Source organism: Anser brachyrhynchus (genome assembly GCF_964034855.1).
Source record: "Anser brachyrhynchus genome assembly, chromosome: Z".
NCBI classification, from domain to species: domain Eukaryota; kingdom Metazoa; phylum Chordata; class Aves; order Anseriformes; family Anatidae; genus Anser; species Anser brachyrhynchus.
In genome coordinates, this window is record NC_137697.1 from 14,965,530 (window position 1) to 14,984,683 (window position 19,154).

Genomic DNA, 19,154 nt, shown 5'->3' on the forward strand with positions numbered 1-19,154 from the left:
TGTAGAATGTTTTTAAAAATATTTTAAAAATATTTTTCCCTGATCTTCTTATACCAAGTATTAGAAGGCATGTCACCTTGTACTTTCTGAATAAGGCTTAAAATATTACAGAGCTCTGAATGCTGAAAAAAATGAAATCAGAAAAAAATGCAAAACAAAACAAAACAAAACCTCAACACTTGCGTCAATAATCTTTTATTTACTTTAGAGGATTTGAGAGGGAAATCAAATTAGGGAAATTAGGGAAAATCAATAAGGAAATTGATTTGCTAATTAGGTAGTTTTGAGTGATTTGTGTGAGTAAATGATATATTATCAACCCCCTTGATCATTTCTTTCACACAGTGAAGTTAGTATCTTTTGTAGACGTGGTCTTCATTCTCACATGCTTTTAAACATGTGTTTTGCTTTCATTTTACACTTCCAGGAGAGACACAGCACCCAGCTGATGAATGTTGGTACAGATCATATAGATTTTAGCAGACTTTAAAACTGGTTTAATTTTAAGAAGAGCAAACCCAGAGTGTGCATATCATAGAATCATAGAATCATGGAATCATAGAATGGCTCAGGTTGGAAGGGACCTTAAAGATCATCTAACTCCAACCCCCTGCCACAGGCAGGAATGTCACCCACTAGATCAGGTTGGCCAAGGCCCCATCCAGCCTGGCCTTGAGCACTTCCAGGATGGGGCATCCACAGCTTCTCTGGGCAGCCTGTGCCAGTGCCTCACCACCCCTGAAAAATTTCCTCCTAAAGTCTAATCTAAATCTATCCTCTTCTAGTTTAAGAGTATTCCCCCTTGTCCTATCATTATCTACCCAAGAAAAGAGTCCTTCTCCACCCTTTTTATAAGCCCCTTTAGGCACTGGAATGCTGCAATGAGGTCTCCCCAGAGCCTTCTCTTCTCCAGGCTGAACGACCCCAGCTCTTTCAGCCTGTCTTCATAGGAGAGGTGCTTCAGCAATTTGATCATCCTCGTGGCCCTCCTCTGGACCCGCTCTAACAGCCCCACATCCTTCTTGTGCTGGGGCCCCCAGACCAGGACGCAGCACTGCAGGTGGGGCCTCACAAGGGCAGAGCAGAGGGGCACAATCCCCTCCCTCCACCTGCTGCCCACCCCTCTGTTGGTGCAGCCCAGGACGCAGTTGGCCTTCTGGGCTGTATAACTTTAAACCAATTTAATCTTTGTGGAAAGCAGTTATGAGGAGGGGATGAGGACACTTGAGTTGTCCAGTCTGGAGAAAAGAAGGCTCAGAGGTGGCCTCACTGCTCTCTGTAATTTCCTGAGGAGGGGAAGCTGAGAGGGAAGTGCTGGCCTCTGCTCCCTGGTAACTGATGGCAGGACACAAAGGAATGGCACAAAGCAGCACCAGGGGAGGTACGGACTGGATATCGTGAAAAATTTCTTTACTGCGAGGGTGGCCAAACACAGGAACAGGCTTCCTAGAGAGGTGGTTGATGCCCCATGCCTGTCAGCATTCAAGGGGCATTTGGATAATACCCCCAGTAACATGATTTATCTTTTCGTAAGCTCTGAAGAGGTCAGGCAGTTGTACTTGATCTTTGAAGGTCCTTTCCAATTGAACTGTTTCCCCTCTCCTCTCCTCTCCTCTCCTCTCCTCTCCTCTCCTCTCCTCTCCTCTCCTCTCCTCTCCTCTCCTCTCCTCTCCTCTCCTCTCCTCTCCTCTCCTCTCCTCTCCTCTCCTCTCCTCTCCTCTCCTCTCCTCTCCTCTCCTCTCCTCTCCTCTCCTCTCCTCTCCTCTCCTCTCCTCTCCTCTCCTCTCCTCTCCTCTCCTCTCCTCTCCTCTCCTCTCCTCTCCTCTCCTCTCCTCTCCTCTCCTCTCCTCTCCTCTCCTCTCCTCTCCTCTCCTCTCCTCTCCTCTCCTCTCCTCTCCTCTCCTCTCCTCTCCTCTCCTCTCCTCTCCTCTCCTCTCCTCTCCTCTCCTCTCCTCCCCTCCCCTCCCCTCCCCTCCCCTCCCCTCCCCTCCCCTCCCCTCCCCTCCCCTCCCCTCCCCTCCCCTCCCCTCCCCTCCCCTCCCCTCCCCTCCCCTCCCCTCCCCTCCCCTCCCCCCTTCACTTGAGCTTGCCTACACATGAGATGTTACCTTCACACATTACTTTCAAGATACTTATTGTTCTAGGGAACTGTAATACATATTTCCTGTCAGAACTTTGAATTTTGATCTCCAAAAATGTCTCTGGTAGAACCACTTTTACTTTACAGGTTCTGATAATATTTAAAAGTATTGTAACCGAAAGAAAAATGAAATTCGGCATGGCCAGTCTGCATTTACAAAATACACAACTTTCAGAGCTAAATACGTGCAGTGCTGTATCTGTATGATCATGATTCATCTTCTCTGTCTTCCTCAGAGAAGTCACTGCCAAGTTTCACTGCTGGCAGTTTTGTAAAATAAAGAGATTTGAAATCAGTATGTGGTTGGCAATAACTACAGAAATAAGTTAAAAGATCCCAGTGTGTTATTTATTTTTAAAGTGTCTGGACAGTTTTCTTTCTCAAGTCAGTAGCACAGATCACCCTTTTTGTGTCTTGGGCTAGGCTTCTTCCAATTGCTGTTTCACAACTACAGTTTCACAACACTGAGGCAACAGACAAACTTGTCTGCCTTGGAGACAGTCATTGCTACCAGTTTACATTTCCTTTCAAATACTGCTGGAAAATTAGGGTACAGGGGGGTTGCTACAAAAATACTTGTTAGTATCATTAGTGTTTAGTTAGAGATGAGACTAAACCTTTGACTGTATTGCAAGAATTTTGTATGAAGCATCATGGATAAATCTTGATTCTGCTTCAAATGTCTCACCATTTTTTAGCAAGTACAGCAAACTTGGGTTTAGCCACTTCGTGGGAGGCTGACAGGGTAGCTCAGGTAATGAGGACAAGCTTAGCTGACAGTGGGCATATCATTAAGTTGAAATCTCAAAGAAAGACAGACACTGCTGCAAAACACATATCCTCTGCCTGGTGTATCTGCCCTGCCAAGGGGCTGCGTTTTCCTCATGGCTTCCTGGAGTAAAAGAATGGCTGCTGTGCTGTGCTGTGGTACTGGTGTCACAGGCTTGCAGTGGGAGGTGACTTGGGATGTCTGTTGCTGTCAGTATATTTATAGAAAAGACTTGCCCATCCTTTGCCTGTGCCCTGCTGCGCTGTGCTGGCCCATATGGTCCTGCTTCTCTTAAGGACAGAGGATTTCCTGTCTCCTCAAAGCAGGCAGGTACGGTGATCTGTCTGCAGACACTAAATTGGCTGTTTTCTCATTCCTTTTGTTTACAAACGGTAGCTTTTAAAGTCACAAATATGAACAGAATTGTGGTGACAGTCATCTGTATTGCCGTCTTCAAGGTCTTTGATGTTGCAGTCCCAGATAAATTAATTTCCTCTGTGCATCATGTCTTCAAGTCAGTAAGACTTTGAACTATATTTAAATACATGTAGTCACAGAATTTATTTACGTGGTTCAGATGACGGGGAAGAAATGCTTCTGGTTTTGAAGGCTCTTCCACTGTTCTATTGCATATATGATATGCTTGTATGCGACTGGTTCATAAAATCCAAGCAAATTCTGATTCTGTTTCTTACCCCTGTTTACTGGTTCTTGTGGCAGGGTAGAAGGAGGCTTAGAAGAGGCTTGGAGAGAAATGAGAGTGACGACTCCGTTTGTCCCGCAGCTCTCTTGCAGGATAAGCTGGGCTGGGTCCAGCCCTTCTGCCAGCCTGCGTTGGCTCATTTCTCTTCCGAGGCAAGGGACCTGGCTACTTAACATGCTCCATGCCAGCACACCCTGCTCTCAGCTGCCTTCAAACCCTGCCCATCCAAATTTTCCTAGCAAGGCAGCCACAGCAGGCAGAGCTGGGTGTCAACATTTGTAGGGACAGTCTGGACCGTTTGCCCTGGAGAGCGTATTGGTGTGGGGTGAGGAAGGTTATACAGAACGACCAGAAAAATCAGAGGTCCCCCAGGCCCCGTCCCAATGGTTTCCTACTGGGCTCCACTGGGGCTTAGTTGTGCCAGGGTCTCCTGTATTTGCTATCCTTTGCACACACATGCTGTGGACAGCAATGAGGTTTTCACTGGGAAGATCTGCAGAGGATGGGAATGCTTGTAGAACCCATCTGACAGGTGACGTTATTACGGTTGGGACAGCAAGGCAGATCTTCCTGTAGATAGCAATGACTGAGTACATATATAGGCAATAAATAGACCAAACGTCATTGTTGTATTAGAGTCGGGCTGTGGCTGTACATCAGGACCTTGTCAAGAGATAATGCAGCTTTAAAGGTTATCAGCCAATGCCCCTTGTTGCTGCCTCCTGGGCCAGAAGCAGCTGTCTCCTCTGTTGTGCCAGTAGCTGTAGCTGTGGCTGTTCCTTAAATTCAATGTGCTTACAATCTGACTCAAAAAAATATCAAACAAACAAAAAGAGTGACCTTTAAGAAAGGTTTTGATTCACCAGGGGAAATAGCATACCTCAGGATAGCTGACAAGGCACTTTGACAATTTTCTTGGCCCACTCCCCAGCTGTAGGGATGGCTGAGATGCACATGAACGAGCTGCTGAAACAGTGCAGTATACAGCAAGATTTGAAGGTAGATGCCACTTTGTAATCTGCAGTTCTTGGGCAGCTGACCTGTGAGCAGCTCAGCAATCCTTGTCTGGAGAGCAGCGGCTTGAGTTGCCATCCTCAGCCATGCCTCATCTGCTTGGGAATGAGCACTCTTGGCAGAGGTTGCTGGGATTTTAAGCAGGGTCATTGCATAACTTCAACTTAACCAAGCCATAGAAGAGACAGAATAGGCACAACTGTGGGGACAGAAACTTTTGGGATGCTGAGACCAAGCTGCTGGGCTCAGACATTTGGTAATGTCTTGAACAGATCTGCTCCCAACAGATTAGTCATGTGCAATGGGAATCCAGTTTGGACACAGCGATAACCCAGATCAGAGTGCAGGATATGAGTATGACACAGCTTGTGATTCAGAAAGCTAAAAAAGGAGAATATATGTATTCTCCAGTGCCAATGTTTGGAGGTTTATTCTTCCAAAACTTTCTGGATTTTATGCAGTGGAAAAACAAAACAAACAAACAAAAAAAACAACCACCACTGTGCATGGAAAAGAAACAAACACAAAAACAAGAACAAAACAACACAAACTAACTAAATAACTAAGTAAAAGACACTAATAAGAAACATAAGTTTCTTAAATTTAAAATGAAAAAAAAAATAGCTTTCTTCATGGACCAACACTTAAGGAAAAGTTAAATGTGAACAGTTATAAATCCATGGCCTATTCCTGCAAATACTTATTTGTGGTAAGTCCTTCCTCACGTATATCTGCATTTCCTGTACTGCATTCTTCTTTAAATATACATTGTCACAAAGCCTGCACTTCCTTATCCCTTCCGAAATAATTTCAAAATATTTTTCAGATATATCAAGCCATGTCAAATTCATGAGCTGACAGTTTCCAAAGTGTTCTTCCTTTGAGGTTACTATGTGCAGTTACTTAAAAAGATTAAATATTATTTTTGTAGTGACAAAAAGTCTTTGACTTACAGTCTTGAAAAAATGCATAATATGTATCTGTTGCTATGTATATCATTTTATTTTTCAGCACAAAAATCCCAGAATTTTCAATATGTCTTCATCTTAGCATCTTGTTACTTTTTTATGTCTGAGGTGATGACTTCTAGAACTGTAAAACAACCACAATGAATCCATGCTTAAGGAGAATTCCGAAGTATGCATGTTAAAGTTGTCTGCTCCTAACTTTTTGTTGATGCACACATATTTCTTCTAGTAAGATATTTTTCTGTGAATGAGCTTATCAGGAGACACTGAATAAATACCATTGGCTTTCTCTCTAAGCAAAATAACTTTAATAGCTTTGATAAATGCCCATCCTAATTTGGATTTATTTTTGCTCCAACAACTGTTCATCATGCTGAGTAACTGCTCTGGGAAAACTGAGCAATACACGAAGATTGGTCGCAGTTGTATGGAGATAGATAGAAATGTTTGAAACTGAGTATATTTTAGGTGCTTCCAAATAAGCACCTCATCTGGTTTAAAATGATTTTGCCCAAAGGTTACTGCTGTGGTCAGAGTAAAAAATCCCTGTGACTTAAAGGGAGCCAAGACTTCACTTGTCTGTAAGTGATCTCCAGAATCTTGTGAACTTGACAAGTAACAGACCTGAGCAAAGGTATTCCGCCTGCAAAAGGATTTTCTCATTTCAAAATTGGGCACACTTCTGAATTTGATTTTTTTTTTTTTACACTTCATGTGAAAAATCTGAGCAAAAATTCACCTGAAATCAACACAAGTATTTTGTGTGGATGAGATGTTTCATTTCAGGTTTAATTGCTGTGTGATTAATTTACATATTATAATATAAAATAAATAACTTAAAATACACAGGAAAAATAATTTAGAAGACAGAACAGGACATTTACACCTTATCAGAATCCTTAAAGGCCTCCTTTACTCAAATGAAATTCAGACGAACAACCGTGCCAAACACCGTTTTGGATGTGATTAGACTTCCGGTTAGAAAATGGTTCCCTTAACTCTTTCTGCTGGCTCTAACTAGCAGTAATGCATGGGTATGTATGTAAAAATGGTGTGGTAGCTTCATGTTAGCTATGCCCCACATAGCATATAACATGGATGTTATATCTTCTTTTGTTCTCGCTTTTTCCCTCGGACCAAAAAAAAGTAACTGTCTTCCCAGTTCCAGTAAGGTATTGATGATAAAATGAGACTGTGGTTCCTTACCCATCTTAGTCTCCCTCTGGCAACTTGGTAGCCTTTAAATGTACTAGACAAAGGGTAGGACAAAGAAAACGGTTACAGATCACCGTGCCTGTGCTGATCTTCAATTTTCCCACATTTTTTTTTTTCCCAAGGGGAAATAAGAATACCAGAATCCAGAAAAGGATGAAGTATTATTTGTAACAAGAACTCAGAAGAACTCAACCTGTTCGTCTGTAAAACTGTGCTAATGACCGTGACCTATTCATAAATTGCTTCAGCATGTCCTTCTGTATAATATTGGCGTTAGCTAATCCTGCCCTCACCCCCAGAAAAAAAAAAAAAAGACACTGAATATTATTTCTCCTACTATAACAGACAGTATACTGTAACAAATCAAGCATTTCTATTTTTCTTAGATCATGACTTTTACTAACTTGGCAGTTATGCAAGATCATCCATTCTCAGGCTTTTTCAGATGTTACAAGCCAACACAAATGCAAGACCCATTGCATTCACACCAAGTATAAAATTGCAGGACTGCTGAACTGTTGTTTGGAAGGACTCTCTTGAGGTTATCTAGTCCAACCTCCTGCTCAGAGCAGGACTATTGCCAGCATTAAATCAGGTCAGCTATGGTGCTGTCTAACTGAGCCTTGGGAACCTCCAAGGATGGAGATTTCGCTGCACCCCTGTATTCTGTTCCAGTGACAGAGGAAGATGGTTTAGCATAAAACAAATAAACAAAAAAACAAACAAAAAAAAAACCACCCTGCTAGCAGTCCAGTACCTGATAGCTCAGTGTTAGTACAGCCTCACTGAAAATGTAAGCTAAATTTATCTCTGCATCCTGAAGGCAGGATGGAAAGTGGGGTGATGTTTCTATACTTGCTATGCGATCAATCATTTTTATTGGTTTTTGTTAAATGTGTTGTGTGCTCTTACTTTGGCTTATTTCTATTCTGCTATAGTGCTATATTTTGGCTGCTGGATGGTATATTGATCATTTGAACGAAACTTTGGGTTGAATTTCCTATGGCCTTAATGCAATGGGGGAGAGAGCCTCCAGGCATTTTACAGATGCTTCCAATACCAATTTCACTGGCAAAAAGTAAGTTCTTAGAGATGGAGACTCTATTAGAAGCTATCATTGTATAAAAACATTTAAAAGTGAATCAAATAAAACTTTTTTTTTCTTTTTTTCTCTGAGTTGATTCTGATTACTCTGTAATCAGTATAAATCACTGGTACATCATTACAAGGTTAGAAGAAATGTGATCCTCAAAGCACATCCACAGCAGGACAACTTGGAAAACCCATGCGGCTTTGTGGCTGAAACACTGAATTGGGCAGACACAGGTTTTTATTCCCAGCTTTCTACTTGCCCACAGTAGGCAAACAATTTCATCTGTTCTCCATCTGTGAAACAGAGTAAATGGCAGTGACCTACTTTATAAAATGCTGAGATCTATTGATGAAAAAAAAAAAAATAAACGAGAGACTTTGATGATACTAAATGAAAGTGTTTTTTTTATCTTTTTTTACTTCCTTTTTTTTTTTTTTTTTCCCTTGGGAATTACTCAGTGATGCTCTGAGTGTTCATACAAGACATTGCTCTGATTTAAAAATCCTTTAGAAGCCAATTCAGTTAAATCAGTACAACTTCTGTGGTACAGGCAAAACCAAAGCAAAAGCCTGAAGCAATAAGTACAGGGGAAAGGGAATGTATTTGTAGATAGGTCAGGCAGTGCAAAGCAAAATTATCTGAAGCAAGCACTTCAGTCACAACCAGTTCTCACTGGCTTTGACCACCTCTCAGTTTAATGTGGGATCATTCTATATAAGTGACTGTAATGGCAAACGAGATCCATTTTTTTCACCTGAAGTTCACCCATGTGTCATCCTGTGCAGCAATATAAACCATATTTGCAACTTTCAATAGATTGTGCAGGAGGACAAATAAAAAGAACTAAGGAACAACCTGTGCCAGACATGGACTTCCTAGTATATTTTAAAGTGGGGATGATTCATTTTGGCAGCAGTCCAAAGCCTGGGGGGGAACTCAGCCTGAAGGATAGATGGTGTTGTCGCTGTCATCCTTCCTCATAGTTTTGTCTGGAACAGCTTAAGAGCCTTTTCAGCAGCGCATGCTGAATCAACTCATTCTTGGCCAGCTCAGTTTGCTTTTTGCTGAGCCCAGTGCCAACAAAGAGGAGGGTGTGACCACCGCAGCCTCTTTATTCTGCAGACTTCCTGCTCCCTTTGTCATGGTTTCTACTACCTGGACCCAGTGAAAATTCAACTCTCTCCATTGTCCAATGTCTATTGTGACTGGAGTTGCAGTTTCTGTGGATGTTCCCAAAGTGCAAAAAAGCTATGTGATTCACTGTGACATGGTCACAAAACTCCTTCTCTAATCATGTTATCAAAAATTATTAAGGCTAAAAAATATTAATGTCTTTCTTTTCTGACTGTAACAAGAACAGGAGGAAAGTAAAGTAGAACACAATGGCCTGGATGAATTAATGCAATCCTGGATGATTTTCTATTAATTTTAAGGGGAAGAGCATGGGCTTGCAACAAAGAGAGTTGAACATATTCTGCATTAGATGAGTTTGTAAGGATTCCAGTAAGATTATTCAAATGCTTGAATCCAAGAGAAACAGTGTCTAGCCAACCTATCTTAACTGCAATCAATGGCATTTCAACTAAGAAGCACTGAACAAAACGTTAGATCTTTCTCTTCAAAATACTTATTGCTGAGGCAAAGAGGCAGCCCAAGCCATGACATGGAAGCCCCATGATTCGATCATTTCTCCAAGAGGAGATGTGCTTGTGCCTGATAACTAGAGCAGATGGTCTCGTCCTATATCCAGCTTAGGCCATGAGTTTTCTGTGTGATGGCAAGTTGTTACGCTCAATTGTGCTTTAAAAAGTACTGTCATCCACATAAAGTTTGGATGTTCAAAGAATGGCAGTGTAAAAGTTGCAGGTCAACCTTAAAAGTTTTCCTCAAAATGAACAATTTGGTTAAGTAGATAGACATCCACACCAACATTAATGCAAAATGCCACATGCTGTCCATTAGACACATGGTGCAAAACACAGTATTTTGATTTTATCTTTGCCTGATTAGGAAAAATACCTTTAATTTTTTTAAGAGGTTCTTTCAAACTTGAACTTCTTACAGGGATGAGATCCAGAGCCCGTAATTTTGGGGTCCAGGCAATAGAGGGCTTTGGGAACATGTTGCTTTCCTGAGCCCTGAGATGGACTCAGGAACCTTAGCAGGGAAGGTAACATCCTTCCCCAGGCACCAGACCACAACTGGTGCCCTACAAAAGCTTAGCTGAAGATTGCAGTGCTAAGGAGAAGTGGGCAGATTTTGTCTCTTCTCTGCAATTTCAAAACTTCCTCTTTCCTCTTCTAGACCAACGAACGCCAAAATAAATCATATAGTAAGCTTGGGCTTACTACCAAAATTTTCATTCATACTTTCCCATCTTCTGCAGCTAGACTAGAATGTGAGACATCAGTGGAATTCAGACCTACGACCTTCTGAACATTCACAACAAACCCGCTTTGAAAGCATCATACACTTCAGTCTCAGGACAGCTTTTGTTGTCTTTGGTGCGGTACCATTACTAAAATAAGGTGGTAGGAATGTCTTTCCATGTACCAACACAGACAACAAACACCCTCAACATAGTTCTGTAACATGCATCTGACATCAAATCTACTTTTGGCTACGGTTTTAAACAAATTAATGGCTTGTAAAGGTAGTCTAAGTCTCACATATGAACCCTTATTATGCCAAATAGCAGCTATTTATCTCATGCCTTGTTGGGGGCAAGGGAAATAGAAATGTTTGCTTTTCATAGCTGCAACTTTGGCTTTCATGACATCATCAAAATGCATTGGAATTTATCTTCTCTTCTTTCAGAACTTTAAAAAAAGAGGGAAGGAGGAAGGAGACAGGAGTTTATGTTACGTGCCTTTCTAATATGCTGTCATTAGCAACAGTTTTAAAATGAAAAGTAAGACCTAAAGATAATTTTCAGGAAAAAAATATGCAAAGATTTTTGCTTTTATTGACCAATTAACAGACCTGCTCACACAAGTTAGAGGAATACCTTTGTTTTATGTTAGAGATAAATGAGTTGCTTTAACCACTCATTTTAGGAGAAATGCTGGATTTAAAAAGTAAGATTTTTGTCTTTCTACAGGTACTACAAATTGGCCACATTCTTCCTTCAAAATTTTTCAGAAGTGATAATTTTCTTCAATTTCCTTCAAAGACTGGATAGATTAGGATGATGAAAAGATGTGCTGTGATGTTCTTTAATTTTTAGGCTCTGGTATAGCACTTTACTCACAACTCAAATCTTTTAAAATTTAAATGGGAAGCTTCTGGTAGACACACAGTTTGCTATAGAAATATATACCTGACTGTTGTCTTGAAGCTGAAGATTCCTCAAACCCCAAAACCAAAGCTGAGCATTGAAAATCTCAGGAGATTTTTGGAAATGAGGAAAAGAATAGGGACTCTGCTACTCAGGGAGAGGAATGTCTACTGATTAATGATGCAGTCGATGACTATCTATTAAAATCTGATCCGTAGAATAAAAGAATAAAGGAACCATTAAACAGAACTATGAGGCTGTTCTAATATATGAAGATAAAAGTATCTTTTCTTAGGATTTAAGTACATTTTTTTATGGCTCAAGGTCTTTAATGTCTCCCTGTAGCTTAACTAACGGAGAACTGAGCTTTCCTGATACTTAAAATAAAATATTGCCGCAATTATATGTGGGTTCTTTCACTGGATTAAAACCAAATAAGTCTGAATTCACTGAAAAAAAAAGGGGGGGGGGAGGGGCGAGAAGGAGTATATACTCCCACAATTCATAGTAAACATAGAGAGCTATAATATGTAAAGGAAATTGGGAATAAATCAGGAAGTTTTAGTTTCAGGAAGTTGAAAATAAAAGGAGGCATTATTTTCTTTTTTTAGCTTCTTCATCCCATGTTTTACTTTTACATTTATTATCTTCCCATAATTAAAATACACATGGTATGATCCACAGGGTGCAAGAAGTTATTTGAAAAGGGCCTCCAGTAGTTCTTACTGTAGACTGAAAGGTACGTTACCACCCTAAGAAGGATCCTTTGTTCTGGTTAAATAAAGCAAACAAAAATAATCTCACAACTTCTGTGCCTAATATCTATATGTCAATACAAGTTCTTATCTTGGATATAAATTAAAAGATTGTTCTTTTTAACATAAAGCAGATAGTTCACACAGCTTTATGATTAAGATGTTAAAGACTACCTAATGAAGCTAATATAATGAAATTGGCGTTAACATCTGTAAATAAAACCACCTCCAAATCTTGTGTCATGGATGAGAAGCTAGGAGTGGCAGCTCAGTTGTGTTCATTTGCTAACAAAACTCAAGGGAAAATAGCGACATATTAACACTTGCAGTGTTAATACTGTGCATGATAAACTCAATTAAGGCACTGTTATTGAAAAGCTGTTACACAACTCACAGAAAGTGGTTTACATGGTCAATATATTCAACAGCAGGCGGTCAGCTATGTTCTTGAGACTTGTACGCTTTTGTTCAAAATTTGAAGTTTTGGCCTAAACCACAAAGAAAGAGGCAGATAGGTAATCTGTCAAAATAAATGATGTATCCTACCTCATCAAGAGCTATATTAATGCTCTCCCCCAAATCCACACAAACAGTGTCTTCTAGGTCATTCTTAGATTTTCAAGGCTTTTCAGAGAGAAAACACAGAGCAAGTAAAGTCAGCTCAGTTTCATACCCTGACAATGTTTCTAGGTTTAATCAGCTAGGTGAAATGAAATCATAAACATTAAAATTGCAAAGTATATATAATATATAAAATCTATTAGAGAAGAAGCACATATGTATTATACATATATTTACAGTATATGCACAAATTTATATTACATGCAAATTAACTTTGTGGATGTCAAAGATGATCATCTAGTACATCTATTTTCTGTGATTTCAGTATCTAACAGAAGGAAGGTAAGTATGTAGAAACCAGTGGATTTATTTACTTATGATTTATTGATAGGTGAGATTCATTAGTCTCTACAAACATCATAAAAATGTAAATGAACTGGGTGCAAAAAAGGAAGCTATGGTATAGGGCTGTAAGAGCTCTATGAATGATAAATGAACCCCAGGAACAGCAAACAAATTCAAGAAGTAAGTTTATACTGTGGAATACATAGCATATTTTTTGTAAAATCTTTTTAGCAATAAAACAGATCTCATGTCCACATCATCTTTGACTTTAAAGGGTGTTTAATATAGACAGTAGCTTGGGACTCCTTGATCAAGCAGTTCCGGAAGCACTGCTCTCAGGGATTGCCACTTGCACACAAGCAAGAAAGTAGTGTTGGTCTTACTGTAACTGCTAGAGGGAAAAACTTACTTAAGAGCTTATGAAAAATACTAAGTGACCTTTTCTAAAAGGTGGCTATAATAAAGATTTGGCTGTTTAGACATAAAAGATCCCGTAACTAATTTAAGGTCTGTAGACTCCTTGCCACCATTACAGCAAAAAGAAATTTGATTTATTTCCGCCTTGGTGCCAGAAAATTGACGGGCTTGTCATGAAGGGATCATATGATGAACCAGGCACTAATGTCACTGCTGAGTTTTGTTGTTCCCTCTGACAGCTGTGAGGGCCTTGGCAAAGTGTGCTTGCTGGATTTATGAAGAGGAACAGCACTGCCACCACTGCTAGCCGTCATGAATGAAAGCATACAGACAGCATTACTAGAGGGGCCGGGTGGAATGAACAGAAATAAAAAGGCAGGAGAAAATGTGCCAGGCAGGATGCCATTCCTGTACCCAGAAATGATTATTCAGTTATGCCCTGGCTCTGGAGAAAGCAAGCAGGGTACTCTATGGAGGGTGTTCTTGCCAGTTCCTTCCCTGTCTGGTCATTATTAAGGGAGGCAATTATCCAGAGAGGCAGCTGTCAAGCTGTGTCCCTCTAGTCTGCCTTCTTCTACAGGATCCTCATACAGCTTGTGTGGCATGTGCTGAATATACCCATCATGCAAGACTGTTGGTTCACAGCCCACAGCCATGCTGTGACACACCAAGAAAACTTGGCCTCACTTCTGTGTTTGCTGTTGGTTGGATGTTTATGCTGTTGTCATGTTACTGTCGTCCAGTAACTGCAGTTTATTGTTGGTACTGTCTGATTTGCTGCTGAAAGAGTAGCAGGCAAAGCAAAAGAATAACTGCAGGGTCCTCTTTGGTGTGAATGAGGAAGTGGTCCTTCTTCCATCCTGACCTTTCTTGCTCCCTTTCAGTAGGTACCCATATTGACCTTAGAGACAAAAATATCATTAAAACTCTTGCATTTGTTCTGTAATAATTTGGAAATATGTAGCTTCCAACACGGGACAGCTTCTACGGTGTATTAACAGCTGTGCTTATTCCCTGTGCCTTTGCCTCACAGAACAGAATAAGTGCCTAAACTGAAAGGGATGTGACCACCAGTAGTAGCTTTAGAGTTAGGGAAAATGAAGCTATTGCTAGAATCCATAGTCTGAAATAATGCAGTTGTTTTCCACGGGAGAGGGAACTGATAGTGGTGCTTAAAACAGATGTAAGTGCTGATCAGGGTGAGAGCTAGGCTGTCAATTCAGTAGTCTGGAAGAATATAAGAAAAAGAGCTGATGGCTGCAATAATTTTGGTAGCTGTTCCCAACTGTTGTACGAGAAGAGGTTTAACAGGTCTTGCCTACTTCATTGTACACTTCCTGTAAGCAAGGGATCACCTGGAAGCTCAATAATATCAAATCCATCAGCCTTTTGTCACGCCTGAGGCAAGGAAATATTTTAGCCCGTTACAGCTGGGAAAATTTGGGCCATTAAAGGACGGTGACTTATTTGAGGTCAGAAAAATCCTCTATAGCACAGCCAGTAAGAATATCCAAGTCAGATGTCAAATTATTAATACTATAAAAAATATCTGAGATGACAAATAGAACTGATTTTAGTAGTTTACGCAAAATGTACTAAATAGCAAGAAAAAAGTTTAAGGCAGCGGATAGACTTTTGCTATACAAGGACTGTAGTCTAGCTTTGTTCCATTTCTTGTCTGTCTGTCATACTTAGATTGCGAACTCTTTAGGAACAGTTCATCTCTTTACTTTGGATCACATAGTGCGTAGACCGAAACGTTTGCCAGTTCATGACTAGGCCGTAGAATCACGTAAGGGTTTGGGTTAGAAGGGACCTTAAAGATCACGCAGTTCCAACCCACTGCCATGGGCAGGGATACCTCCCGCTAGAAGGTGCAGTAGACGCTACAGCCAGAGAACTGGCAACTCTGGCGAACATGGCTAGACAGTATAGGACTGTTAGAAGAAATATTAATTCTCATTCAGAAACAGAGAACTGTCCCTTGGCAGAAAAGGGAGGTTGTATATACAGCAATTTTCTTATATAATGTGTTCGATACCTAGGTCAAGATGTAATCTTACGTTTTGTGGACCCAAACTATATTTTTAACAGTTCAGTTGTGTGTGAGTGGAAATGTGAGGGAAGAAACCTTTAAATGCATTTTGCATAGAAATCAATGCTGAAATCGATAGGTAAACTAAAAAGAAAAATAAGTAACAGTAAGACTAGACATTCCCAGCATCTGAAATGAAGCCAGAAACATCCCTGTAACAGATTTTGTTTCTCCCCGGCTTTCTCTCTCTTGAAAAGTGATATAGCATCCTGATTTTCTTAAGCGGAATAGCTTCTAAAAGGCACACCTGTTACATTAGGAAGTGAGCATCAGCAAGATGGCAAAGCATTTCTAAAGGCAAGAGAGATGCCAGCATATTCTCAGCAGGTCTGTGGAAACACGAATGAAAAGAACCTCAGGCTCTATGTCCTCATTTAGTTGCTTGACTTCTCCATTACACAGAGGAATAAACAGGAAAGGATTATGGCTCAGGAGCAGGTCTGCTTTCCCTTTCTCACAATGGAAAGAATGAATGGAAGATCAAGGTGGGGATAAGTATTTCTACACAGAAGAATAAGGCAGGGAGAATCTAGTCTGTATATGGTATTATAGCACTTTTTGCATGTTTAGTCAAGACCAGAAGCTATGGACTGTGTAATCTCTCATATTTATTCTGTTTGTGGATGATGATGCCTACTTTATGTATTCAGAGGCATGGCAGATTCCTATCTCTAGCGTGTTGAAAATTGTTGGTTATTCATGACACTGTTACAGGTTTTATGCAACAAGGAAACTCCTTGGCTTGCAAAAACTTAGTGCGTTCCCAAACAGAACTTTCTTTGTGTACAACAGTTGATGTTCCAAATGTTGCACGATGCTAATTTGAGGCCAAAGGCTTCTGTTTCATAACAAACCCTGAGTGCTGCTACTTATGACTTAGGGGAAACTGGCCCACTGAAAACTGCTAAAAGTCTCATGTTACCCTCCACAACTGTATTCTAAATTGGAACCTTGGAACTCAGCACTGTGACAGACTGAGAAAGAATATGTGCAAGAGGTAACTCAATATCTTTCTGGGTTCTTTAGTAAGTTTTATGGTGGTTTGTTTTTGTTGTTTTGTTTTATTTTCTACAATCAGGTCAACTCCTTCATTAAATGCAAAAAAAGGGTATTTTAGAGCAGATCACAAGAAAACACAGACCTCTGAATATTCGGTTAATGATTTCAGAATTTAGTACTTCTAACAAAGCACCTGACACACAGTATCTCTCTATTGTACATAAATCTGTGTTGCATACAGGCATAACATTATCTAGCATTCTGGAGTGTGGTATGGCAGGTGTCTTCTCATTTGCCACTGTGTTCCCCGAGTCAAGGCAGAGTGGAGAGACATCCATTCGAAACAATGGGACAAATATAAGTATCACAGCCAAACCTAATTTATTAGTTGGATTTTAGTCAAAAATCAGGGGATAAACAGCCCTTATAAGGCATGCCTTATATCAATACATAAATAGTGAGGTTTGCTTGTTACCCAAAAAGTAACTCAAAGTCTTGCTAGTGCAGGCCTTACTCAGACGGCAAAGCCATGTCTTAAGACAAATGGTGACTGCATTTGTCTGCATGCAGGTGCCTCACACTACCCCTGGATTTCACATTTTGTCCTGTTTTTCTCAGCTGCTTTCCAGAAACCATTTCACCTCAGTGCACATGTACATTCCTCAGTACCCCAGTCCACTCTGACATTTTGCCTCAAATTTCCTGAGTTTCCTTCTCCTGTAGGCTTTGTTGGAGCCTTGGCACCTGGGAGAGCTGTGCCCTGTGATTCTGTCAGACCAAAGGATCTCCCAGATCTAGTTTTATTAGAGATTTGCTCTTTTGTTCTTCTCTCTATCCCTTGCTAACCAAGTGATTGCTATTCAAAGCTGCTATTCTCCATGTGACCTGCATTTAGTACATTTGTAAAGTTGTTTTATTTCTTTTCAGAATACTTCAAAAATGCAGTGTGTTTGTTTTTCTGTGAATGTGATTTTATGGCACAAAGGAATGTACAAAAAAGGTATAATTGTGCACTGTTGTTTTTTTCCTGTTGAAAACTACTGCACATGCAGGTTACACTGCCAACAACTGGTAATAATTTGAGTTCATTTCAACCATCTGCCTCAGAATTTGCATGCAACTAATCGCCTCCTGCTTCTACAAAACAAATACTTTTCTCTGCTCTTACCACACTTACTAATATACTCACCGTGACAATAAGGCCTGCTTTAGGAATCCTGCAGAAAACTGTCCCTAATTTACTTACATTTGAGACTCTAAACAAGAAAACTGTTGAATACTGTATTTATGAAACTCAGAACCTCTCTTTCTTTAACTGTACAACCCTGAGCTGCAGATTACAGGAGGATATTTAGATGACCCGTTTATCCCAGAGGTACCTTACTTACAAGATGACAATGAACGCAGCTGACTTTTGCACGGCCTCCTTCACTGGGAAAACTTTCATAAGGACGACCGCGATGTGGCATCTTGACAGACCATCTGAGTGATTCACTTAGCGTGACCTTGAGGCCACGACTGTGCTGATATTAATCGGCAATTATATGGAGCAGCATTTGAAACACTCTCCTTGGGCTTTTTGTCTTGTACATTTGGAGGGAAATAACTCTTTCTTCTAATATGCTTGTGGCATCCTCCAGAAAGGATGCTATGTTTAGGTCAGCATCTGATCATGAATGTTGAGAAAGATTGTGCTTCTGTTAGGAGGTACTTTTCGCCCTGGTAGTTCTTCAGATCAAAGCGGTGATCCCAGCAAATCGACCTGACTACGGATCACGGTCAAGCTGCTTAGTGTTGTACTGGGGGGTCACACAGCAAATTCTGCAAAGTATACGTAAGATACTCTAAAGAAACGTGGTTTAGGTTGTGCTGAGGGCACAAACCACCCTGACTGTCGCTGAAGGGAAAGCCGAGGAACGCCTGGAGCCCAGAAGGGCTCACGGCCGGGAGCAGGTAGCCTCCCCCCCTCCGCCTCCCCTCACGGGGCGCGGCCCGCCAACGGCCGACACCTGCGCGGGGGCGGGCGGGGCGGAGCTACGCGCGGCCCCGCCCCCCCGCACCTACCGGCGGCCGCCCCGCCCCTCGGGGCCAATCGGCGCCCGCTCCCCGCTACGCCGTTTGCGCAGACAGCGCCGTTTCCGCAGCGGAGGGGAGCGTTGGCTCCCCCCCCTCTCCGCCCCCCCCCCGCCGCCCCCCCGCCCCGACCCGATCCCCGTGAGCCCGATGTGACCCGCCAGAGAAAATGGCGGCGGCGGCGGGCAATCGCGCCTCGCCGTCGGGACTGTCCGCCGAAGCGGCCGCCGCCGCCGCCGCCGCCTGCGGGAGCCCGAAGGGCGGCAGCGGAGCGGGGAGCGCGGCCGCCAGCAACAGCGGCGGCGGCGGCGGCGGGCCCCTGCGTGAGGCGGGCGGCGGCCGGGAGCAGCGCTCCGACTGGCGGCGGAAGCAGCTGCGCAAAGTGCGGAGCGTGGAGCTCGACCGGCTGCCCGAGGCGCCCCTCTTCCTCGCCGCCGCCCCGGCCGCCGCCGCCTCCTCCTCCTCCTCGTCTTCCTCCTCCTCCTCCTCCTCCTCCTCCTCCTCGCCGGAGCCCCCCGACGCGCTGCTGCTCCACTACCTGCCCGGGCCGCGCTCCGGCCCCGCCAGCCCGGCCGCCTCCCCCAGCCGCTGCGCCGAGCCGACCGAGCCGCCGCCGGCCGCCGAGCCCGCCGCCGAGAGGAGGAGGAGGAGGGTGATGATGGAGCCTCCCCTCGCCGCGAGGTGAGGTGACAGCGGCGGCGGGATGGGGATGGGGGGGGGGTGTGGGGCG

At 42.3% G+C, this 19,154-nt stretch overlaps 1 protein-coding gene and 1 long non-coding RNA gene across 2 annotated transcripts in view; one reads left to right on the plus strand and one right to left on the minus strand.

Annotated features, from left to right (window-relative positions):
- Positions 1-2,091: 2,091 nt before the first annotated feature.
- LOC308185919 lies at positions 2,092-19,079 on the minus strand. Its single transcript, XR_013943818.1, has 3 exons — positions 18,963-19,079; positions 17,740-18,172; positions 2,092-12,558 (listed from the first exon to the last, which is right to left on the minus strand). It is a non-coding gene; the product is annotated as an uncharacterized lncRNA (long non-coding RNA).
- The window catches only part of MAP3K1 (mitogen-activated protein kinase kinase kinase 1), a 60,025-nt gene continuing 59,433 nt past the window's right edge, over positions 18,563-19,154 (plus strand). The window contains exon 1 of the mRNA XM_080574621.1: positions 18,563-19,105. Coding sequence (XP_080430747.1) covers positions 18,594-19,105 — 512 coding nt within the window. The 5' untranslated portion in view covers positions 18,563-18,593. The remainder of the gene's footprint in view (positions 19,106-19,154) is intronic.